We start from the raw sequence: 26766 nt of genomic DNA, 5'->3' as shown, positions 1-26766 counted from the left end.
TTGGGCAGAACAACTTTTGATTTATTTTGCTAATAAAGAACACTGTTTGGTCGAGAAAGAGCATTTTTCATATTTATTTTCCTTTTCTTTCATGTGTTTAGAATCAAGGTGTTGTCATTGGCATAAATATAAATATGTTTTTTTTTTGTGCATATTGATAATAGAAAGTTCGTGACTAGTCTTGGTTATTCAAATATAATTTGTTACCATGGTTAATTCATGAGAGGTTGCTAATTTGAAACCTTGTTAAACATCAATTGCAAGTTTTATTTGTATGGAAAGGAATGTGTATTCCTGTATGAGTGATTAGATTGCAATTAAGATTTAATACAGCCTTGTTCATTTGTGAACCATTAATTGATTCATTTGGACTTGGAATCTATATATGATGTTTAATCTCCTTTTGTTATGCTCCTGCAGGATAGATTAGAATAGTTAGGATCAGAATAAGTAGTTAGAATTAGTTCAGATAGGATTTGATACATATAGGTTAGTTATTTCTTTTGTTGATTTAATTGAAGTCTTCCTCCAAGAAGCAATTTTTCTACACCTATAACAGTTTACGAGATCCTTTAAAACCCTTTGGAACTAGCCATTCCAAATGAAAGCGAATCTAATTGGGGTTTGTGATCAGGTTAGTTCCCCTTGTTGGCATAGCGAATATTTGCCGCGTCAACAGATCATGCTTTTGTAAATCACTTGTTGCATTTTAAGATGTAAAAGTGATGATGTTTTTTCCATCACTTGTTCAACAACAATGATGTCTTGTCTTATTTGGTGTCGCATTTTACACTCTGAAAGTGATATTATGTTTCCATCACTTGTCAAAACAAATAGTGTTTGGCCTTATCTTTGTAAATCATGTGTTGTAGTGATGATGTGCTTTCCATCACTTATTGAAGCAAAAATGATAGGTTGGCCTTGTTGTCATAGCTAAGGTCTTGCGTCCATGTTGAAGAAAACTTGACCACCAAGTATGTGTTATAAACTCGTGGCAAGTGTGGGACGTTTGGGTCATTAGTTGGTCATGAAATTCAAGCATGTAATTTGCAAAACAATGTATTATAGGTTGCAGAGGTAGCAGGTGTCGGCTCGTCGCTTAAGGCTCTGAAGGAAAAAGGTGAAGGAGATGGAAGCGAGACCTTTTCAGAATGCTTGTGATGCAGACAAGGCACAGAGAAGTTGCAGATTATTTTTCATGCTTTTGGAGGACCAAAAGCTCCTCAATAGGGAGGATTGATCCAGGTGGCTCTAGAGACACACAGGACAAAGAGGGTTTATGAACGCTCGAAAATCAAAGTGTTCAGAATGATGTCAACCCAAGACCAGAGCATAGATCTCGTCGTCCTAATCGCAGAGGTGTGAATGGTTCATCAATCTGAGCTTGTATGAGGGAGAACGAGCTAGTTAAAGTTTTGGTCAAAGTTGGGCTATGGGCTAGGTTTAAGTGTCCTACAATTTGACCAACCTCGAAGCATGAAACCTAGCTCCCGAAATCAGTTGAAATTGTGGCCTCGTTAAAATGCCCAATATCCCTTATTTTTGAAAAATTTAAAAATGACTATTTATTTTTAAAAATAAAAAATATATATATAAAAAATTGGTGGCGGGCCATGACCCTCACCACCGTCGTTGCACCCTAAAATTTTTATTGTTATAAGGCTGACGGGTCATGACCCCTGCCAACCTAACCGTAACTACAATCATAATTAAAAAAATATATTTTTGGGTCGGCAGTCATCACCCTACTGAACCCTCTAAACCTCCATTGCACTAAAACTATTATAAGGGGTGGGTGGGCCACCTTCGGTGGACTCGGCCCACACCCCCACACCTTATGTGCCATATCACATGTAATATGGGACCGACGGGGGTTGAACCCGCCCGACCCACGTGGACGGCCCCAAAAACCATAACTATTGCTCCCCATATAATATGCAACCAACCCCCATTTAATTAACAAATTGCGGAGGGTAGAGAGGCGGGCCGCCCAATGCAGACCCGACCCCCCAGATATGATGCGGGTTTTTAAAAAATAAATAAATAAATAAACGGTTAAAATGTTATATGCTATTTGGAGTGGGCGGGGTTTGAACTCGACCCACCTCCACACAATCCGCCAACCATACCAACGACCCATGACGGTCCTCATTGATACCTTTGCCCAAAAATTTACATAAACTCAGTTTTCTTTAGTGCGCCAGGTAGATGGAGCAACCAGGATCAGGCACAAATTTCGAGACAGAGGAGGTAGAGTCTTGGCACACAGTTTGAGGCAGCGTTTTGAAAGAGGGGTGAAATTTCATTTTGCCAGATTTTGACAAATTTTACATGGTTTCAGCACTTCTCAACACCACGAACACAATGGCGCTGTTTATGTCTCCATCAAAGTTCTGTAATTTTTGGCCATTTTCAGTATGAGGATGGAACCATGATTGCTACAAAAACAGGGTGCAGAACCATGATCCTTGCAATTTTCCTATGGAGGTAATTTTTCTCCATGTCGAAATATAATCAAGTTTACTGTCATTTTTCATGGTTTTCCGCAGGGATGGCAATGGAAAAGTCAAATTCACCTTTGGAGTTGCAAATTTCTAGTCCAACCATGGAGAAGAATCTTTGAGGAATCTAAGGGGAATCTAAAAGATTCCTTGAGCCCCAAATTCTCAACTTCTCAGAATTCAAAAATTAGACAGTGAATTTTACCCTATTCGACGTCACAAAAATCTGATGGTGCATTTAGATTTCTCATTCTCTCATTCTATTATTCATCCACTTTTCTAAGTGGAATGCAAGTGTCAACATCCATGTGCGAGCAGACATGTGATTATTGCCGTGAGATCGATGGTCAGAACAAATTCAACAGTTTGACATTCGCTTCTTCAGATGGCCCTTGGTTGTGAGGTATATGTTGTGTTCATGTACTTCTTCTTTATGCATTGTGCTGCACAGATCCTTGTTGATGCTTGATGTGGGATCTTGTTTCTTACTCATTTTTATGATTCCTGCTTGATGTGACGGGGAATCACCTATGTGATGTACTTGTTGTCATGATTCATCATATTGTGTTTTGAGATCCCTTTGTTGTATGTTGATGGGATACTCATGTTGTCGTCATGCATGTTTGCAATGATATCCCTTTTATGCCATGTTGGCGGGATGCTCATCATGCATGAGTTTGTGTCATACTAATAGGAGTCTTTTTGACTGAGAGTTCCTATAGCAGAACATCTCTTAGAGCCACTCCTGCGTGAGGGCATTTTCCTTGTATGATTGCGGCATCATCTCTTGTGTACATCATCACTATTGATAGCACTTAATGCAGTGACCTACACCATTTTGACACTGGGGCTATTAGCTCTGCTACATGCTGCTGATTTTCAAAGAGTGGAAATGAGCTCGGTCCTTGGTTTCTCACTCAGAAGAGGTCTACACTGGTTATCGTCCTTTTTCTCCTTCACCTCGCTTACTCCCTTTCACCCTGCTGCCTCCGTTTTTCCTTCACTCCGCCTATATTCTCATACTCCCGCGATCTCTGTTTTCCTCCTTTCCCCGAATAAACCTTCATCCTTAAGCCCCAAGCGCTAAAGCTAAAACCACATATAACCCGCCTTCATAAACCCTCTGCCGCAATCTCAGTCGTTGGTTTGCCGCACCCTAATCCAACGGTCCCCAGCCACGTCTGACCAAAAAAACATGTGCACCGATCTTCCACTGTCTGATCATCTCTGACATGATCGGACGTCCTTCGATCCTCCCGCTCTCACAAATTGACCGCACGTTAGCTCGCGGGGAAAGCGGTTTCTCCCTGTCCCATCTGCCACGCGTCGCCGGACGATAGGTATTGCACGCCATGGTACAACTACCACCCAACCCTGATAGCGGTGCGGGGAATACCGCTTACCGCCCGTTCGCCTGTCCCTGCCGGTTAACCTCCGCTCATCTTTTCCGCTCGATGACCGTCGGATCCGTCCGTTCAGATCCAACGGCTCATGACTGCCCGCTCCCACTTCCTCCTGATCCATCCCACCGAGAGATCTCCGCCGTCCATCCACGCGATCCAACGGCCAGATCTTCCTCCTCCATTCATCTGCCATGTAGTCTTTGTGTCCTTGACCTGTACCATGCAGCCAAAGGACGAAGGTGGCCAATGTTCATTACTCTGCACAATTACTCCTCAACAACTGCATTCAAGAGCAGTATGACCGAGAACGAGAAGGACCAGCCTCGAGCAGATCATCGCATTTATCAGTTATGGAATTTCATCCATATTACACTCCACCTGCTCGAGAAGTACAACAGAGCATCCGAGAAGATCAATTTTGTGCACTGAAGCAACAGACTGCACCAGAGACTCCATCAGAGAGTTAAGATGGTTGGTGGTCAATTATGACCCCTCCACGCATAGAACAACAGCATATCTTTGTAATCAAACTCTATATATGCCCAGAACACAGATGTAATCAGGGTTGATGGTTGTTGTTTTGATGTAAGGTTCAACTTCTGGAGACTGTAACTACTTTGATACTTGCAGTGTCTGGTCTTCATTTTCAGCTAATACAAGCTTCTTTTGCTATTAATTGCTCACTTTCCATTTCTACTCTGTTCTAGGTTGTGCCTGTTATGCATTTGTTCATGTGCTCTTGATTTTTAGCATTAGAGGGGCTGTCATCCCACCTCTGTGTTGAAGTCTACTATGTATCATTGAATGTGTTATGCAGGTTTCTATTTACTTAGTGCTAGAGAGTTGTCATCCTGTCTGTGCATTAGGAAATAGATTTGCAGACCTCTTTACTGGTTGCAGTCAGCCATCACATGGTCTTGTGCATTTGCTGGTGTGGTCAGGATTCTCCATGTTCACCTAATCCTCAAACGGTGAGTAATTGGTGGTCTAAAGCCTTGTAGTCTGGAGGTGTTCACTCATGTCTGGAGTTAAGCATAGTAGAAGTGGTTATCTGGCTTGGACAAGCATCATTCCTTCCGTTCATCCATTTCCAACATTTTGTTGAGTTTGTAATGTTCCCGAGCATCTCTGAGATACAACCTAGTAGAGTTTCTTAGGGTGATAACATTAAATGGTGTCGTTGCCGGGGAGAGGAGATTGAAGCTCAGCTTTCCTGGGAGACGACACAGTTCCAGATTTTGATGATAGACAAGTTCTGGGCACATTTCTGGTTGTAATCATCTATCTTGCGACTCCACTGGAGGAAGACCAACCTTTGGCGACTCCACATCACAGTCCTGACTCAGTTTGTGAGACATGCCCAAAGAAATCCTCAGAAATCACCAGCTGTTCCAGTGCCTGACCCTGAGAAGATTGTTAAGCAAAAGAAAACTTTGCAGAAAGGAGCATCAAGATCAGGTAAGCCCAAAAAAATCCCATGTATCTCTGCTATTTAAGAAATACCTTCAGAGATTCATAGAGCTCCTTGTCCATTTAGTTCCCCTTCCAATCTCAGTACAAAGAAAGCATCCCATATAGTCCGTCACATTCCTTTGTCTCTGTCATCCATTGCATCGCTTCATACCACTCAATCTACCAGTATCATTCCACCTACCTCAGTCATGGCAGGCCAGCAAGCTCTCACAAAGATAGAAAGAATCGTTGTTGTTAGGTATGGACCCTTGGTCTTGCCTGTTCCTTTAAATTCCATGCCTGTAGGAGATTATCAGAAATATATGCCTAAGTTTACTGGTACAGAGGGAGTAACAGCTGAAGAGCACCTTGAATCCTTTTATAGTTATGCTGATAACCTGGATATAAATGAAGATGACGTGTGGATGAGGGTTTTTGTCCAAAGCCTAGATGGAGAAGCTAGAAAATGGTTCAGAGAATTAGCCCCTAGGTCTATACCAGACATTGAGGCCTTAGATGTTGTGTTCCTAAAGCATTGGGGGGATAAGAAAGATCTGCTCTACTATCATACTGAATTTGGGAACTTGTAAAGGGAGAATGGTGAGCTGCTGTCTGATTTCAACATTATGTACAGCAGAATACCAGCTGAAGTCAAACCTACCCCTACTTCTGCTATGCTCACTTATGCTAATGCCTTCGATTCTCAGTTCTGCCTACTGTTAAGAGAAAGAAGATGTGCTTCTTTGGCTGATATGTAAGATGTAGCCTTTGAAGTAGAATCAAACATCATTGCTGCAGAGAGGCTCGGAGGTGATGTTGATAGGAGAAGACAGGGAGGAGAGCTCTCATCATCCTCAGATCTTAAGATCGATAAATTAGCCAGGATGATAGAGTTATTAGCCTCTGAAGTTTCCAGATTAGAGGCTGAGCAGTATTCTGAGGAAGCAGGAGCTCCTTGTTCCTTTACTCTTCCGAAGCCAAATCTATATAGAGGAGCAAAGGAGCAGTTGCAGATTTTGCAAAGAAGCAAAGATGCTAACAAAGACAAAAGGGTGAGAACCCTTTTTCAGAGTATAGTCATGGAGGAAGAGCGTTTTGAAGAAGAGGAGGAGGTCCATGGTTTGGAAGATAAGGGCAGTGCCCCTTTCTTAACCAGAGCTGCCTATGAAGAATCATTATCCAAAGGCACTGCTCATGAGTTTGTTGTACCTGTAGAACAACAAGCTTATCAGCAGGAGCAACCAGCAGCAGGTCCTACCATCCTCAAAGAATTTGAACCTGAAGCCAGCCCAACCTCTAATGACTATGCAGATCTGCAAATCGACCAACCTGTTGTTATCCCCAGTCCAGTGATCAAAGAGGGAGAAGAAATCTCCCCATCATCTTGTGCTTCTTCATCTATTCCAAAGACAAGCCCTCATAATTGCCCATTAGGCACTGAGGCAGGCCATAGCTCGATGCCCAAGGCTGATACTGATAATCTCAGTCTTGATATTCTGATGCCTACCCAGTTGGCCTCCACATAGCTTGAAAGGGCAGTTTGCCAGATCACAGAGGAAGAGGATGCACAGTTTTGGGACACCTCCTTGGATGTGGACTGTTCTAAGAAAGCTACGAAAGCAGATGAAGTCTTTGTGTCCCCCACACAAGAGTACAGTGGTTCACCATTCATATTAATTGTGCAGGCCACAAATGACACAGGCAAGTACACAACAATCATTGTTGTTCAGCAGGTGTACAAAGGCCCCCATGAAGAACATCCAAGGATGAGAGCATACAAAGAGGGGGTGAAATACAAACCATCTCTACCTAATAAGGTCAAATGCCCTAAACTCTTTGAGGTAGAGGATCAAATCAATCCAATTTTGTAGATCTATGATGAACCGGCTGATAGGCCGGCCAAGAGGAGAAAAAATAGTTTTGATGGTCCACTAGATGGCCAGTTTTTGAAGATTTATGATTGTAAGCATGTTCTTTTACAGGTTTTAGCGTAGACTGAATTAGACTCCATGCCCAATGGAATACTAGGCAATGATTTTAAGCTTGTTTTGTATGAAGTCATTGGTCTGCAGTTCTTGAGACCTCATAGGGAGGATCTCATCCCTAGAAGGAGCCAGTGTTAGCTCTGCCACATGTTGCTAATTTTCAAAGAATGGAAGTGAGCTCGGCCCTTGGTTTCTCGCTCAGAAGAGGTCTGCACCAGTTATCGTCCTTTTCCTCCTTCACCTTGCTTACTCCCTTTCACCCCATTACCTCTGTTTTTCCTTCACTCCGCCTATTTTCTCATACTCTCGCGATCTTCGTTTTCCTCCTTTCCCCGAATAAACCTTCATCCTTAAGCCCCAAGCGCTAAAGCTAAAACCACATATAACCCGCCTTCATAAACCCTCCGCTGCAATCTCAGTCGTTGGTTTGCCGCACCCTGATCCAACGGTCCCCGACCGCGTCCGACCAAAAAACATGTGCGCCGATCTTCCACCATCTGATCATCTCTGACATGATCGGACATCCTTCGCTCCTCCCACTCTCGCAAACTGACTGCACGTTAGCTCGTGGGGAAAGTGGTTTCTGCCCTGTCCCATCTGCCACGCGTCGCCCGACGATAGGTATCGCACGCCATGGTACGATTACCGCCCGACCCCGATAGCGGTGCGGGGAATACCACTTACTGCCCGTCCGCCCGTCCCCGCCGGTTAACCTCCGCTCATCTTTTCCGCCCGATGACTGTCGGATCCGTCGCGTTCAGATCCAATGGCTCACGACCGCCCGCTCCCACTTCCTCCTGATCCATCTCGCTGAGAGATCTTCGCCATCCATCCACGCGATCCAATGGCCAGATCTTCCTCCTCCATTCATCTGCCATGCAGTCTTTGTGTCCTTGACCTGTACCATGCAGCCGAAGGATGAACATGGCCAGTGTTCATTACTCTTCACAGTTACTCCTCAACAACTGCATTCAAGAGCAGTATGACCGAGAATGAGAAGGACCAGCCTCGAGCAGATCAACGCATTTATCAATTATGGAATTTCATCCATATTACACTCCACCTACTCGAGAAGTACAACAGAGCATCCGAGAAGATCAATTTTGTGCACTGAAGCAGCAAACTGCACCAGAGACTCCATCAGAGAGTTAAGATGGTTGGTGGTCAATTATGACCCCTCCACGCATAGAACAATAGCATATCTATGTAATCAAACTCTATATATGCCCAGAACACAGATATAATCAGGGTTGATGGTTGTTGTTTTGATGTAAGGTTCAACTTCTGGAGACTGTAACTACTTTGATACTTGCAGCGTCTGGTCTTCATTTTCAGCTAATACAAGCTTCTTTTGTTGTTAATTGCTCACTTTCCATTTCTACTCTGTTCTAGGCTATGCCTGTTATGCATTTGTTCATGTGCTCTTGATTTTTAGCATTAGAGGGGTTGTCATCCCACCTCTGTGCTGAAGTCTCATATATATCATTGAATGTGTTATGCAGGTTTCTATTTACTTAGTGCTAGAGAGTTGTCATCCTGTTTGTGCATTAGGAAATAGATTTGCAGACCTCTTTACTGGTTGCGGCCGGCCATCACATGGTCTTGTGCATCTGCTGGTGTGGTCAGGATTCTCCATGTTCACCTAATCCTCAAACTATGAGTAATTGGTGGTCTAAAGCCTTGTAGTCTGGGGGTGTTCACCCATGTCTGGAGTTAAGCATAGAAGAAGTGGTTATCTGGCTTGGACAAGCATCATTCCTTCCATTCATCCATTTCCAACATTTTGTTGAGTTTGTAATGTTCCCGAGCATCTATGAGATACAACCTAGGAGAGTTTCTTGGTCTGAGATACAACCTAGGAGAGTTTCTTGGGGTGATAACAGGGGCCCAGAGACGTAGTCCCTCCTGGATGAACTCCGTTATCAACGGCTTATGTTGTTATGTTGCCGATGATTGTCTTATTCCTCTTCTTTACAACATGCACACATATTCATTTATGTTTCTTTTAAAAATGCAATTTAACACATCACCAAAGTAAAAGGTCTTGGAAGGTTCCTTCATCACACTCGGAACGAGATCAATCATGCTAAACACCAGTTCAGTAATTTTGGATGCTTTTACGTTGTTGATGCACTAGCAACAACAGTTGGAGAAGATGGTAGTGAGACATAGTGTTGGCAGCGACAGTGCTATTAGCAGCATGGATGCAAAATTTGAGAGGGAGTTGCAATATAGATGCAATGTTGCAAAGGTAGTGTCATCAACGACACAGATGCAACATTTGCGGAGTAGCTGGTGGGAAATGGTGTCAGACATTAGCAGCACAAAGGGAGATGTTCCAAAGTCAGAGTGATGCCTCAACAAGTTGCATTACTAGAGCACATTCCTTGCTAAGAGGGAGTGTTGATTTCTGGTAGCATCAGATGTCTTCTAAGCCTTAAAATTTGCAAGGAGGCTTGGACACACGTATTCCATAATACCCATAAATCATTTTGGAATATTCCACCGGGAGATAGTTTTATTAAAATAATTAATTATTTTTAGTGCATGCCTAAGTCTAAACTTAGGAAATTAAAATAATTAAAGGGTATTAATCAAACTAAGGGTGAAACTTCTCAAATAAGACGAGGATCAAGACAAAATGATCTTAGACATTGATTAAGATCTAATCTAGGCCATTGGTTCTAGACAAAAAGATTATAAGAGGAGGCTTGAAGGGCATTTGGAAAGCACATCGAGTGGAGATCAAAAGATCAAATTTCTGAAGCACAACAATTGTTGGGAGAGAAATTCGAAGTGATATTTTGCAGTGAGGTGCATAGTTAGTATCCGATGGAGAGTTTTCCTGGGCCAAAACATACAAGGAAGATAGGGACGAACGATGTCTATAGAGGCTAACACTAGGCCACACAGAGCTGATATAGTGGAAGTGCAGAGCCTTAAGGAAGACCGAATTCTTGCTGAGGAAATCAGTTTTCAGAATCTGGGAGACGGGGCATGAGACAAGGAGGTTGAGAGCTAAAGTTTTCACCCAGTAGAGGGTTAGAAGGAAGAGTAGCGTAGTCCCCATCAAAGGTGACACAGAGACTGCCTAGGGTAGATGTAGTTCTACACGGAGGCTGATGCAGAAGGGACGCAAAAAATCACTTCCATCCGATTAGAGTTGGATCCAAAAGCTCACTTCCATCCGATTAGAGCTAGATCTTCCAGTGACAGGGTGAGATCATCTCACTATTTCATTTTGTCCAATTTATCTCTGTATCAGATAGCCGGTTGGGCATCAAACGAATTGTACTCTGAATTAATACTGCATAATATTAAAACCCTTAGTTGTTCCACGAGTTTTCTCGCATTGGGTTTTTCTGGGGACCTTTGTCCAAAACTAACAGTGTAGATGTGTGTGATGTTTATTTCTCTCCTGTGATGTATTTAGTTTCTAAAATTTATTTTGGTGTAGGCTGTAGTGTATGTATTTCAATATTTTCCATAGAAAACTGCAAGTAACTTGTTCAATTGATTTAACAAGTAGGTGAAATATATTCAGTTTGGTGCAGTAGGAATCAAGTAACCAATTTTTCACATGGTATCAGAGCACAAATTATGAGCAGAAGAACTCAGAAGAAGAAAGGAAGAGGAGTTCGAATTCACTACAGAGGCAACAATTTGAAACCCTAGAGGCAAAGTAGTTTGTGGGCCAAGGAGGTTGAAATTTTGAGGAGAATTCGATTTCTCTAAGTGAGTCAATAGAGAAATTTGATCCCCAAATCAAAGCTTTCCAAAGGCCAAAGTAAGCAGCTTACATTTCCTTGAAAAGAAGATCTCCAGCTGAGATGCAAATATTTTTCAACAGTTGTTGGCAGAATAGTGTCAGTAGGAGAGAAGGAGACACTTGAGGGAATTTTTTCCTCAGAGAATTCCTAGCCATGGAATTCGAATTCTCATTTTCTAAGCAAGAGCAAGGGGTAGCAGATCTATTAAATCTAGTAGGGAGTGCGTAGGATATCCAAGTAGTAGCGTAAAGGAGAGAGGAGGTCATTTGAATTTTTCGATTTGCAGAGATGGAAACCAATGGGTTGAGAGATCAAGATCAGTTGGATGGTGCATCAAACTATGTGATTTGGAAGGCGAGGATGTCATGCCTTCTGGATGAAAATTTTCTCAAGATCCATGCTGACAGTGTGGTAGCTAAGCCCGCAGATCGAGATCCACTTAATAAGTTCAAAGGGAGAAATGGAAAAGGCCAAGCAGCTGATCCTCGACAGAGTGAAGGATCATGTAGTATGTCACATCTCAGGAAAAAGGACTACCAAGGAGATTTGGGATGCCTTGTCCACGCTATATCAGGGATCTTCCGAGCAGTGGAAGATGTACATGGAGAAGAAGATGAGATCCACATAGATGTAGAAGGGGGAACACATTGATCCATTCCTTACGAAGCTTCAGGTGATCTGAGACTCGTTGGAAGCTTTGGGGTCAACACCTCAACCTACCGAGATGGTGAGGTTGGCCCTGAATTCAGTCTCAGAAGAGTGGAAAGTGTTTTTCTAGAGCATCATTAGTATAGAAAGATTACCAGATTTGGAAGGGATGTGGGTCGCTCTTCAGTAGGAAGAGATGAGGAGAGACTTAGTCAAGTGAAAGCCTTATAGTAGTAGCAATGACAGTGGATCGAAGCCCAAGGAGGAGGATGAGAATGTAACCCTTGCATCTAAGGGGTAACAGGAGCAGTGAAAGAAAATGAAAGATGTTTCGAAGATCAAGTGCTTCCGGTGTGGTGAACTTGGTCACTATGCTACACAATGTCCTCTCAAGAAGAAGGATAGGGATGATAAGAAAATCCGAAGTTGCATCTGCACAGATCGATGAGGAGTAGTTTTCCATGATCACCCAGAGGTGGGATGATATAAAAATGTAGTTCAAAAGAACTATAGATGGACGGGATCCTTAAGGATCCCACCTCTTGGATAAATACCTTGCGACGAGAGCCCAGATCAGAAGTAGCAAGATGGACCAGTGTCAATTGATGCAGAGGAGTGTCAGAGTGACAATTTCAGTGGCTAGGAGAGCTAGAGACTAAGAAGCATAGAGCTAGAGTTGGAAGTAGTGTAGTTAGCACATAGAAGAGTCAACAATAGAGGGTCAACGTAGAGACTGAGCAGCAAGCAGAACTCCAACAACAGATGCATCATTTTGAACACCTGTTTAGTAATTTTGGATGCTTTTTCATTGCTAATGCAGTAGCAACAACAATTGGAGAAGATTGTAGTGCAAACGCAGTGTTGGCAGTGGCAGTGCCAACAATAGCACAAATGCAAATTTGAGAGGGAGTTGCAGTACAAATGCAGTGTTGGAAGTGGAAGTGTCAGCAAAAATATAGATGCAACATTTGCACAGTAGTTGGTGGGCAGCGATGCAATACATCAGCAGCGTAGAGGGAGATGTTTCAAAGTTAGAGTGATGCCTCAACCAATTGCATTACTAGAGAAAATTCCTCACAAAGAGTGAGTGTTAGTCTTTGGTAGCATTGGATGTGATATAAGCCTCAAAATTTGGAGGGAGGCTTGGACACATGCATTCCAAAATACCTAGAAATCATTTTGGGAAATACCACCCAGAGACAATTTTATTAAAATAATTAATTATTTTTAATGGGTGCCTAAGTTTAAACTTAGGAATTTAAAACAATTAAAGGTTATTAATTAAACTGAGGGTGAAACTTCTAGAAGAAGATGAGGATCAAGGTAAAATGATCTGAGCCCTTAATTAGGATCTAATCTAGGTTGTTGGTTCTCAACAGACATATTATAAGAGGAGGCTTGAGGGGCATTTGGAAAGCACATCGAGTAGAGATCAGAAGATCGAATTTTTGAAGCACAATAATTTCTGGGAGAGAAACTCGAAGTGATCTTTTGCAGTGGGGGGCAGAGTTAGTATCTGGTGCGAAGTGTTATTGGGCCTGAGAGTATAAGGCAGAGAGATTAGAAGGACGTCCAGAGAGGCTGATGCTGGGCCACACAAAGCTAATGCAGTGGCATCACAGAGCTTGAAGGGAGATCTAATTCCTACTAAGGAAATCAAGTTTCAAAATCCGGGAGACGGGGTGTGAGATCGGGAGGCTAAGAGCTGAAGTTTCTAGCCAACAAAGGGTCAGAAGGAAGAGCAACATAGTCCCAAGCAGAGGTGACACGAATAATACTTGGGGTTGACATAGTTCTACGCAGAGGCTGATGTATAAGGGACACAGAAGCTCACTTCCAGCAGATCAAAGCCAGATATTCTAGGGTGAGATCATCTCACTATTTCATTTAATCTAGTTTCTCTCTGTATCGGATAGTTAGTTGAGCATCCAACAAATTGTACTCATAATTACTACTGCATAACAATAAAACCATCAGTTGTTGCACTGGTCCTCCCGCATTGGGTTTTTCTGGGGATATTTGTCCAAAAATAACTATGTAGACATGTGTGATGTTTATTCGTCTCTTATGTTGTATTTAGTTTCCACATTTTATTTTGGTGTAGGCTACAGTGTATGTATTTCAATATCTGTCGTAGAAAACTACAAGTAACTTTTTCAATTAATTTAACAAGTAGGTGAAATATAGTAAGTTTCCTGCAATAGGAATCGAGTAACCAATTTTTCACATGGTATCATAGCACATATCATGAGCAAAATAGCTCAGAAGTAGAAAGGAAGAGGAGTTCAAATTCACTGCAGGGTCAACGCAGTTTGTGGGTTAAGGAGGTTGAAGTTTTGAGGAGAATTCGATTTCTATGAGTGAGTCGACAGGGAAATTCAATCTCCAGATCAAAGCTTTCCAGAGGCTGAAGTGAGCTGCAACATACTTTTCCTTACAAAGAAGATCTTTAGCTGGGACACAAATATTTTGTAGCATTTGCTGGTAGAATAACATCAATAGGAGAGAAGGAGGCACTTGAGGGAATTTCTTTCTCAGAGAATTCCTAGCCATGGAATTCAAATTCTCATTTGCTAAGCAACAACAAGGGCCAACATATCCACTAACTCCAGCAGGGAGTTCGTAGGCTAGCTCAACAACAACATAGAGGAGAGAGGAGGTCATTCAAATTTTTTGATTGGAAGAGATGTCATCCAATGGGTTGAGAGATCATGATTGTTTGGATGGTGCATCCAACTATGTGATTTGGAATCGAGGATTTCATGCCATCTAGATGAACATTTTCTCAAGATCTACGTCAACAGTGTGGTAGTTGAGCCCGAAGATCCAAACATGCTCAAAAAGTACAAGGGAGAGGTGGCAAAGGCCAAGCAGATGATCCTTGACGGAGTCAAGGATCATGTAGTATGTCACATCTTAGGCCAAGGGACTGCCAAGGAGATGTGGGATGCCTTGTCCATGTATCAAGGATCCTCTGAGCAGAGGAATACTTGGAGCAAAAGATGAGATCCACGCAGATGCAGAAAGGGGAACACATTGATCCATTCCTTGTGAAGCTTCAAGAGATTTGAGATTCGTTGGTAGTTGTGGGGTCAACACCTCAACCTACCAAAATGGTGAGACTGGCCCTGAATTCAGCCTTAGAAGAGTGGAAAGTGTTTGTCCAAATCATGCTGAGCAGAGAAATATTGACAGATTGGGAAGGGATGTGGGTCGCTCTTCAGCAAGAAGAGATGAGGAGAGACTTAGTCAAGTGTAAGCTTGATAGTAGTAGCAACATCAGTGGGTTGAAGCCTAAGGATGAGGATGCGAATGAAACCCTCACATATAATGGGTAGCAGGAGTAGAAAAAGAAAAAGAAATATGTTTCGAAGATCAAGTGCTTTCCGCGCAGTGAACTTGGTAACTACACTACGCAACGTCCTCTCAGGAAGAAGGGCAAGGACATGAAACATGATCCGAAGGCTGCATCCACATAGATCAAGGAGGAGGATTTTTACATGATCACCCAGAGGTGGGGTGATATAGAATTGTAGTTAGAAAGAACTATAGACGGGAAGGATCCTTGAGGAGCCCACCTCTTGGATCAATACCTTGCTATGGGAGCTCAGATAAGAAGTAGCGGGATGGACTAGTGTCAGTTTGTGCAGAGGAGTGTCAGAGTGATAGTTACAGTGGCTAGGAGTGCTAGAGACTGAGCAACATAGAGTTAGAGTTGGAAGTAGTGCAATTGGCACAGAGTAGAGTTAGCAGTAGCGCAGAGGCTTTAGAGGGTCAGCGTAGAGACTAGCAATAGTCAGAACTCCAACAAAAAAAACATCATGTTGAACAACAATTTAGTAATTTTGGATGATTTTCCACTGTTGATGCAGTAGCAGTAGCAGTTGGAGAAGATTGCAGTGCAGACGCGGTGTTGGCAATGGCAATGCCAGTAGCAACACAGATGTAAAATTTTAGAGGGAGTTAGAGTATAGATGCAATGTTGGCAGTGGCAGCGTCAAAAGGAGTATAGATGCAACATTTGTGCAGTAGTTGGTGGGCAACAATGTCAGACATCAGCAGCGCAAAGGGAGATGTTTCAGATTCAAAGTGATGCCTCAGCATGTTGCATTAGTAAAGCACATTCCTCACTGAGAGGGAATGTTTATTTTTTGAAGCATCAAATGTGTTCTAAGCCTTAAAATTTGCAGGGAGGCTTCGACACATGTATTCCACAATACCCAGAAATCGTTTTGGGAAATTCCACATGGAGATAGTTTTATTAAAATAATTAATTATTTTTAATGGGTTCCTAAGTCTAAACTTAGGAAATTAAAATAATTAAAGGGTATTAATCAAACTAAGGGTGAAAATTCTAAAAGAAGACGAGTATCAAGCCAAAATGATATGAGACATTGATTAGGACCTAATCTAGGGTGTTGGTTCTCAACAGAAATAATATAAGTCGAGGCTTGAGGGGCATTTGGAAAGCACATAGAGTGGAGATCAAAAGATCGAACTTCTAAAGCACAACAATTGTCGGGAGAGAAATTCCAAGTGATCTTTTGCAGTGACGGGCATAGTTATTATCTGTTGGAAAGTTTTCCTAGGCGAAGAGTACAAGTCAGAGAGGGCAGAACCACGTCCAGAGAGGCTAACATTGGGCCACGCAGAGTTGATGTAGCGGCAACATAGAGCCTGAAGGGAGATCAAATTCCTACTGAGGAAATCAAGTTTCAGAAGCCGAGAGCCTGGGTGTGAGGTCGGGAGGCTAACAGATGAAGTTTCCAGCCAGTAGAGGGTTAGAAGGAAGAGCAGCACAGTCGACAACAGAGGTAATGCAAAGACTACATGGTGTTGATGCAATTTTTCCTAGAGGCTGACGTAAAAGGGATGCATAAGCTCACTTCCAGTAGATCAGAGCCGAATTTTCCAGTGACAGGCTGAGCTAATCTCACTATTTCATTTTGTCTAGTTTCTCTCTGTATCAAATAGCCAGTTTGGCATCTAATGAATTGTACTCAAAATTACTACTACATAATAATAAAACCCTTAGTTGCTGTACCAATTTTTCCGCATTGGGTTTTTCCGGGGACATTTGTCCAAAAATAAACGTGTAGATGTGTGTGATGTTTATTACTCTCCTATGCTATATTTATTTTCTGTGGTTTGGTGTAGGTTGCAATGTATTTATTTCAGTATTTGCTATAGAAAATCGCAAATAATTTGTTCAATTAATTTAACAAGTGAAATATATCAGTTTTTTGCAGTAGGAATCGGGCAACCAATTTTTCACACTGGCTATATGGCTAAGATGAGTGAGAGTGTAGAGATTGAGCCATCCTCACTTGAGGAAGAAATGTAGAAACCAATATGGGTTGATGCCATGGTAGAGGAGTATGACTCCATTATCATAACAGTGTTTGGGAAGTGGTCCCAAGACCAACAAACAAGTTAGTGGTGGGTTCGAGATAGTCTTACAAGGTAAAGCAAGTAGCAAATGGGAGTGTGGAGAAAATAAAGGCCAAATTTGTTGCCAGAGGGTTCTCTCAAGTGGAGGGAATTGATTACGAGGAGACCTTTGCTCCAGTAGAAAGGTACTCTTCAATCATATCTATTCTAGCACTTCTAAGCAGATGGGATGAAAGATATATCAAATGGATGTGAAGACAACATTCCTCAATGGTGTGATTGAGGAAGAGGTGTACATTGAGCACCCAGAAGGATTTGAAACCTTAAATAAAGAGTCGCCTTTGTGCGAATCAAGCAATGTGCGAATCAAGCAATCGCTATATGGATTGAAACAAGCACCCTGTGCTTGGTACACCAAGATTGACAACTATTTCACTAGGTTGGGCTTCACCAAAAGTGAAGCAAATGAGAAAATTTAACATATTGTGGTTGAAGGTAAATTATTGATTATAGTATTATATGTTGATGGTTTAATTCTAACAAGTGATGAGAAGCTGGTAAAATATTGCAAAGAGGATCTTGCAAGAGAATTTGAGATGAAGGACCTAGGGCTCATGCATTATTTCCTTGGTATGGAAGTATGGCAAGGAGATGAGGAATTGTTTGTCTCTCAGGGAAAGTATGCCAACGAGATACTAAAAAAGTTCCACATGGAGAGCAACAAACCCATGAAGACTCTTCTAGAAGGGAATTAGAGGAAGGAAGATGTTATTTCAAGTGAAGTAGTGGAGGCTACTATTTACAAACAACTTGTGGGTTCACTTATGTATTTGGTGAACACACGACCAGGCATATGTTTTCCATTTAACCAACTTAGTCAAGTAATGGTTAAGCCAACAAAACTCTATTGGAAGGCATCTAAACAAGTGTTGAGATACCTCAGAGGCACCATTCAATTTGGTATTTGGTATAGACGAACAGAGGGAGTGAAGCTTCAAGGCTTCACACATGTAGATTAAGCAAGGAGTCCATCCAACAGGAAGAGAACATCAGGGGGAATCTTTAGTATTAGGTCAAAAATATTTTTTTGGTACAAAAGGAAGTAAATATCAGTTGCACTCAGTTCAGTTGAAGTAGAGTACATGGTTTCTAGTCAAGTAGCTTGTGAGGCTATCTGGATGAGGAAGATCCATGTTGGGTTATTTGGTTAGCAAATGAATCCTACAAGGATTTACTGTGACAATTAGAGTTGTATCAAACTCTCTGAGAATCCGGTTTTTCATGATCGGTCCAAGCATATTAACATCTGGTATCACCATCTACGAGATTGTGTGCAGAGGAGAATCATGTTGCTGGAGTACATTCTTGTAGAGGAACATGATGCAAACATCTTGACTAATGCACTGTCAAGAGGAAAATTCGAGTTTCATAGAGGTAGGATCGCGATAACAGATAATCCCTTTCTTGTTGAGAGGGAGTGTTGAAAATGCAACAAGAAAATCCTAATTTAATTTTGTCCTTGAATTAAATTAGGATTAAAATTGTAATTCCACATCACAAGACAACTTGTACGAGTTAAATAAGTTAAATTGACTTAGTTGGCTCAATTAATTCGAGTTGAGGGTATAACTAGAGTCATGTAGTGTGTCTCCTACATTATAAGAGCCCTGAATGAGTTTATTTTGAGTTGTAATTAATTAATTCAATTTAACTAAGTTAAAATCTCTTAAACTAGTTCCAACTAATGGAGGAACTAGTAGGAGGCCAGAATGTGGGGTAGTGCTTCATGTGTTCAACTAGTTAATTGGTGATTGACTCATAAATAACTCACTCATGTCACATCTTAGAGTTACTCAATTGAGATTGGAGTTTAGGGACAGTGTAGTATCAGTTGTATAATCATTTGAATTGTACGAGTGGTGCATGCAACCAGAGGAAGGCCTATGAGGATTGCGTAATTCCAATCGAGGAATGTCCCTAATTAATAGGGGCTAATTCCCAAGGAAACAACACAAGGAAATAAGGACTTGGGAAAACGATAAATTGGTTAAGTATTGGCCTGGGCTTGTCTAGGAAGCAGTGAGATAGATAGAGATAGTGCAGTGGTTGCTCAGGCTTGAGCAAAGCATTATAATATTCTCATATTTTCTGACTAATGCAATATATATATATATATATATATATATATATATATATATATATATATAGTAGGGGTTTGTAGATGTGGCTTTCCCCAGGAAATCATTGTGTAATGTGTTGATTAAATTCTCTCTTGTATGCTTAGTAATTTTGCAATTGTTTAATTGTTTCCATTGATGAGTAGAGTAGATTCAAGTCTTTTGTTTTAGTAAATTACAATTAGCAGTTTGAATCTACAAGGAATTTCTACAATATTTTTAGTATTAGTCAAAATAGAGATATAATTCCGATGAGAAAGAGTTGGGTTGGTCACCTCTTTATAATACCTTAGATTCCTTTGCAAGTAATGGTATTTTTAATAGTATCCTTCTTATCAAGATGATATCCTCCTTTGTCCCCCAATGATCGAGCCATGACTGGGCATCCTTATGTTACTCATGCTTGAGCTTGAGGTGGGGGTTTATATATAGTAATTTAGTATAATAAGGATTTTATAAATTAATTTAGTATTTAAAAAATTAAACTAAATTATTATTATTATGTGAATATTAGATGTTTTGCCAAATAAATTACTCTAAAATTTAAATTAAATATTAATTATGAAAAAGATAAAAATCAATATTTCTATTTAAAAACAAAATATAATAACATATTCTTGTTTATAAATATAAAATAAAAATATCCAATTCACTCTAAACTAAAATTAATTTATATATCTATTAAACAAAACATAGAGTCATATATATTTTACAAATAAAAACATCCGTAGAGTAAAATAAAAAATATTAACAATAAGTCTTCCATAATTACCCCACCAAGGGAAAGCAAATTAAACACGGGGCATTGTAGACCCCCCATTTGCCATAGTGCATGCAAGAGCCTCGATATGATTATGAGGCAATTAAACAAGGAGTGTTGTTGTGCAAGCAGGCCACTTCAAATGTGAAGGTGATTGATGAGATGCTCAATTCATAAGTAGGGGAAAATTCACTCTGTATTCTCTACATCATTACACAAACATGAGGTCTTCCATAGGGATCAACACAAAAATTAAAACGGATTACAATGGTTTTTTAAAGTCTTGAATTTTTTGTTACTCTATCTCATCATTCCATTCAAACGTCTTACATCGACCAAGGGCTTTTAGATGCCAAAATCTGACTGTTTTAGTGTTTGGATCACAATTACTATGATGGTTTGGACAAAGCTAACCATGTCAAGCTTTTTCGGTGTAGTGGTTATATTCTCTTCCTTGTTTGGGTATTTCAATGTGCAAGGATTTAACTTCTGAGTGATAGTTCCTCCGCTCATAGTGATAGAGCATATACCTAGCAAGAAAATGTAGTGCAAATGGCAAAATTGAAAGACAAAATTGATGGCATTAAACACAAGCTAACTATTTTGGCTAAGAGATTTTCCAATATCACTTTCTCCTCGGTCTAGGAAGGTGATCCATAGTGTTGATAGGTATCCTCCACCTTAATTAAGCATATACCTAGCAAGAAAATGTAGTGCAAATGGCAAAATTGAAGGACAAAATTGATGGCATTAACCACAAGCTAACATTTTGGCTAAGAGATTTTCCAATATCACTTTCTCCTCGGTCTAGGAAGGTGATCCATAGTGTTGATAGGTATCCTCCACCTTAATTAGGAAGGTGATCCATAGTGTTGATAGGTATCCTCCACCTTAATTAACATGTTCCGTTCAAATTTTGTTTATATTTTTTGTGAAACATTTTGTTTAGTTATGACATTTAGTGTAAAAATCCAAAATTGCATTAACTACAAGCTAACCATTTTGGCCCAGAGATTTTCCAATATCACCTTCTCCTTGGTCTAGAAAGGTGATTCATAATGTAGATAGGTATCCTCCACATTGGTCCTTGGTCTAGAAAGGTGATTCATAATGTAGATAGGTATCCTCCACCTTGGTTTAGAAAGGCCATCCATAATATAGATAGGTATCCTCCACCTTCATTAACATGTTTTGTTCAAATTTTATTTATATTTTTTGTGATTGATTTTGTTTAATTATGACACTTGGTGTAAATATCCAACATAGGCAGCCCGTTTATAACATTTTATGTATTACGAATGCTCTGATAAAAAATAATAATCAGCAACCTTAAAATTTTAAACTTGTGCTAGTATTCTTCCTTCCCTTGGGTAAACTAATAACCTATTATACTTGTCTATATAATCTCTGCCGAGTGTCTAAGAGGAAAAAAAAAACATCCCATAAATATAATAAAAATACCGTTTATTTTATAAATTTTTTAAAAATAGAGAGGATGGATCATGCTGGGTCTTTGCTACGAATATTGTCAAGCTGACGAAACTAATTTTTAACCTTCCGAAGAAGAGATTGTTCTGAAAATTCATGAAGAGGAGCAGCAAAATACAGGAATATATACATTACCTTTATAGCAACGAATTGTGCAGTACCCCTGATCAATCCCTTGCACACGGTTGAATAGGCTCCGCAACCAACAACGTCAAGCAGCTTATATTTCTTTCCAACTGCAGTAAAATTTATTCGCTTAAAATTGATTAAATCTGTACCGTAAGCATTTTCAATAGTGATTTAAAAAAAATATAAAAAATCTGTGTAAAATCACCTGTCCATAACTGCCCATCAACTTGAAAATGGCCTTTAACGCTATCAAGCTCCACAACATAATTTGCCATCGTCGCGATGCTGAGAGGTACTATGAACAGTCGCACAGCAGATAGTCAGATGGTTGAGGGACTGTTTTGTGTGTTTGATCTCAGAGCGCTGGGCTTCCCAGTGCTGAAACCTGTAACAAGAATTGAGAAGCCATAAATGCGGGTGTGTTAGGTTGGCGGTTTTGGGACGTAACTGCTCACTTCAGATTATTGTATCAATTAATAAAATTTAATAACTCAATATTATGAGATAAAGATAAGTTATAACACCATGCAATCCACGCTGTCATATATGTAGGAATGATAAAATCTATACTTTAACACTATGACATCTGTTAACATCTTTTTATTCGGAATCATTTAAATTAAAATTTAAAATTGTGTTGTGTACTTTGCTATGATTTATTTACTTATACCATCATGAAATACATTATATTTCGAATTTGATATTTATGGTTTTCATAATCAGTTATATGATAAATATACAAAATAAAGGTCTAACATATCAAATATTATGAAAAATCTGTAATTAGTAATTATAATTGTTTTTAAAAATATAAAGTAACATTGAAGGAATAGTAGATGTAAAAAGATGTTAAGAAATTTCTATTACTAAGAGCGATTTTCTAGTTCAGTGGTTGCTTACTTGCTAATAGAAAGTTGTTGTTGAAAAACATTTGGTTATGTATGATTGATGGAAAATTATGTAGGTAATTAGCTAAAATATAAGCAGTCTCCCAATGTAACAACTCTAGTCAAAAATCCATGTAATAAAGTTAATAAAGGCAAAATAAGACCAAGGTCATGGGACACGTATTCCATGTTGAATGGTGGGTCTGCGAACAAGTCTCTACAATGTTCTGACCCTTTTAAAGACAAAGGGTGGTCACAACACATTCTCTACACCAAAATCTTTAATCATCTAGATGTTGTAATTGCTCAAATTGATGTAATAACATCTTTGTTTATTTAGGTACATTGACAAGAATATCATTGTCATGCCTTATTGGCCAATGCCCAATTGTGGTTGTCATCTACATGATGTATTACAATTGAAGAGAAGAGCCCTAAATCCCAAGGTTTTAGTTGTGCTCAAAGGGTAAAAAATCATTATATGGATATTTGAGAAATTGGGCTCATTATATTTGGTCGCAAGGAAGGACCTGGCTACAATTGAGATGATTTATGATCACTTCTACCAATCCTACATTCTTAAATTAGACATCAACATCTATTAAGAGATGACTAGATGTTAATGGAAAAAAAACATCAAAGGACTCTACACTAGGGGAGAGAAAGATGTCACTCACGCACATCTTTCACAAACAAAACATGAATTATAATAATAAATATATCATTGGCCAATCACAAACACGATTTCTCAAAACTACAATGCCATGGAAATGTTTACGTATTGTAAATGTCATACCACAATGTGATGGCATAGTTGGAATTGGCTTTTCCAATGCTTAAAATATAAGGCCAATGGCGTTAATATGCATCTCTTAAGGCCTTTTCGTAACGAGCACTCCGTGTCACACTATGCCTTCACACTATGTAAAATTAAACAAGGTGAAATGTTAGCATGTAAAAATGTGAAAAATATTAATTATTATTTTGAAATTCTATATTTAAAATAAACAAGATGTATTGAAATTCTATATTTAAAATAAACAAGATGTAAGATTTAGAATTGTTTTATTACTATTTTTGTTATTAATTTCTTTTTTTTTGAAATTATATAGTTGATTTTGAATTTTAAAATTTAATTATGAACTTATTTTAGCTCTGTTCTAAAAAAAAGATGATTTTCCCAAATATTAATTATAAATTAAGCCTTCACTGATTTCCTCCTATATCAAAAATCTAACTACTCAAAACAAATAAGCCTTCACTGATTTCCTCCTATATCAAAATCCTAACTACTCAAAACAAATAAGCCTTCACTGATTTCCTCCTATATCAAAAATCTAACTACTCAAAACAAATAATCCTACTTTGTTTCATTGTCACCACTCACTTTCAATTGTTGAATAATTCTTCAATCATAAACATTTCCATTACCAAAACTATATTCTATTATCTTTTAACCTTTACTTTTAAAAGATCATTAACCCGGAACTTTATAATTTCATCATAGTGAATGTTGAATGATTCTTCAATAGCAAATTTTTCCATTACCAAAACTATATTCTATTATCTTTTAACCTTTCCTCTTAAAAGATCATTGACTCAGACCTTTATAATTTCATGTTGTATGGTCTATTTTTCTTGCGCTATAACTTCAAGATCTTTTTTAACTATTTGTTTGTTTATTGTTTACTCATTCAATTTCTAATAAATAACGTATTTTCTGAATAGAGAGCACTTTCTGAATCTCCTTTGCTTAAACTTTTAATTTCAACCCAAAAAAATGAATCATATCATTTAAAAATTGTGAAAACATCTAAATTAAATGTAAAAATAACACGAGTAAATTATTTAAATTGCATCTTCTATACTAAGAGTTTTGCAGCGTCTATACTATGGCACTACATCCGCTAACTGTTTTTTGAATGACTTTAACATTTATAGGGACTTAGTGGTTTCATCCAAATTGAATTTGATTAAATAAATAAACTTAAAATTAATAATAACAAAATTGAACCCAAAAAAAACTTTTGTAATTCCTCAAATATTTTTTTAAAGATTTGTCTACATGTAAGTCGTTCTCTGGAAAAGAAAATTAACAATTGAATTGGCATTATCATCTGGTTTTTAAATTCAGACGAAATATTATGCTGTCTAGGATCTACTTCAGTGGTTTTGACTATACATATTTCCCACGAATTCAGATGTTTTTAAGAAATAAAATACTGGTAATGGAACACCAGAATGGTTTAGAGTTTTATATTTTGCTGGAAAAATTTGGCAGCAGTAAATGAATTACCTATGAATATGCCGTGTCTCTGAATTTAACTCTGATCATGCCACTGATAAACTTGGACTAGGTCGCACAGGCACCGGTGGCACTAGGTTCCGGCGATTTCTTCGATAGAAACCGGTGGCTTTCTTCAACCAGCGACTCAGTATAGGCAAAGGCTCTCTGATAAGGCGGTTGTGAGTACCTTCAAATTGAAAGCGAGTTTCTTCGAATTCGAATTGAAGGTTCTTCTATTTGTGGATCATGGCAACTCATTCGCGTCTCTCTCGTCGAAGATCGATCAACGCGAGTATGGAAACAGTCGGAGAATTTCCCGCCAGACAGAATTGCAGGGCAACCGATCGATCTCCTGCACCTCCACTTCCCTCCTGTCGTTTTCCCTGCCAAATTAATTAACTGCAATGCGGAAGATGTTCACGTCCGGTAAAGTCAGTGTTGGACAGGTGTCACGCAATAAGTAAAAAGTAGACGAAATTGTGTTTGAACAGTTTCAAAAGCAAACAACAAATTTGGTGTAATTAAAAGTTTTACATTTTAACTTGATATTTAGTTTTATTGTAATTTTAAAATAAGTATATTTTTTTCCATGTAGTTTCATTGTGATTTTAAAACGAATATATTTTTTTTTTCAAATTTTAATATTAAAAATTTATTAACAAATTAAATTAAAATACTTAAACTAAAATGTTTTCCCACCTAGAAATAAAAACTTGTGATAATTTCCATTTTTAAAATTATTTTTAAAATATTACTTTTGCTTTTACATGTACACTTATTCCTTCCCTTCACTTTTTTTGTTTTTTTAATGTCCTATTGCCATTGGTTTGGAAACAAGATAGCAAGTGTTAGAAGTGTAGCCATTCTTTCAACTATCATAGCAAGTTGTAGTATATTTATTCCATTCTTTGGGTACTTTTTTTTGTTTTTTTAATGTCCTATTGCCATTGGTTTGGAAACAAGATAGCAAGTGTTAGAAGTGTAGCCCTTCTTTCAACTATCTTAGCAAGTTGTAGTATATTTATTCCATTCTTTGGGTAATGTGTTGGGGTTTTAAGTAGTCTCAAGTCAATCGACTTTAGGCCTTATTTAAAATTTTAATTGACCTTTGTTAATCAAACTTTGTTATCCTTCAACTTTATTGTTTAATGATGAATTTATGCTTCAACTTTATTGTTTAATGATGAATTTATCGTTGTGGGTAGTTGGTTTATATCTGTCAACTCAATGCATTTTTTATATTCCTATTTTATCACAGTGACAATAGTTTAGTTTATGATAGTTGTATTGTCAAGCTTGTTTTTCCTCACAAGTTTGCTTTTCTGGTATCCATTGTATTGTGTGCATTGTAGTTTTTATTGTTGTGTTTTGTGGAATTTTTTTTCTCACATTCACGCTAATGTGTGCGCCAGAGTCTTTGTGGTTGTGTTTCATGGATGGATATGATTGGCTTGGACCTACTTGAATTGTGTTATGTCATTTCTTTTTAGGATCATTGAAAAGTGTTATGTAATTTCTTTTAGGATCATTGAAAATATTATGTATTATTGACATTTTTGTAATTGAGTTTTTAGAGATAATCAATAACTTTTCTAAATACAAGGTATTAGGTATTTTAGATATCAAAAACTCATTTTTCTAAATTAAAATTAATAAGAAGATTATTGGCCATACAACATTAATAAACGTTTTAAAAGCCTATAATAGACATCATTAATAATTTCTCTAAATACAAAGTATTAGGTATTTTAGACATCAATTTCATTTTTCTAAATTAAAATTAATAAGAAGATTATTGGCCATTTAACATTAATAAAAGTTTTAAAAGCCTATATTAGAAATCAAAGAAAAACAGCTAGAACTCCAATTTGGTCCAACAAAGTTTTTT

The 26766-nt window shown here is 38.7% G+C and overlaps 1 protein-coding gene across 1 annotated transcript in view; it reads right to left on the bottom strand.

Annotated features, from left to right (window-relative positions):
* Nucleotides 1-21979, bottom strand: part of LOC149158192 (mitogen-activated protein kinase mpkC-like) — a 298794-nt gene extending 276815 nt beyond the window's left edge. The window contains exons 1-2 of the mRNA XM_089433910.1: nt 21910-21979; nt 21711-21811 (exon numbers count right to left, since the gene is read on the bottom strand). Of these exons, the coding sequence (XP_089290036.1) occupies nt 21711-21811; nt 21910-21979 (171 nt within the window). The remainder of the gene's footprint in view (nt 1-21710; nt 21812-21909) is intronic.
* Between the last annotated feature and the right edge of the window lie 4787 nt (nt 21980-26766).

Source organism: Pinus tabuliformis, chromosome 5_2, assembly GCF_031772625.1.
Source record: "Pinus tabuliformis cultivar Carrire ecotype Pingquan chromosome 5_2, CPIR1, whole genome shotgun sequence".
NCBI classification, from domain to species: Eukaryota; Viridiplantae; Streptophyta; class Pinopsida; order Pinales; family Pinaceae; genus Pinus; species Pinus tabuliformis.
Note: the sequence above shows the minus strand (reverse complement) of the source record. Positions and strands in the feature narration are given on the sequence as shown.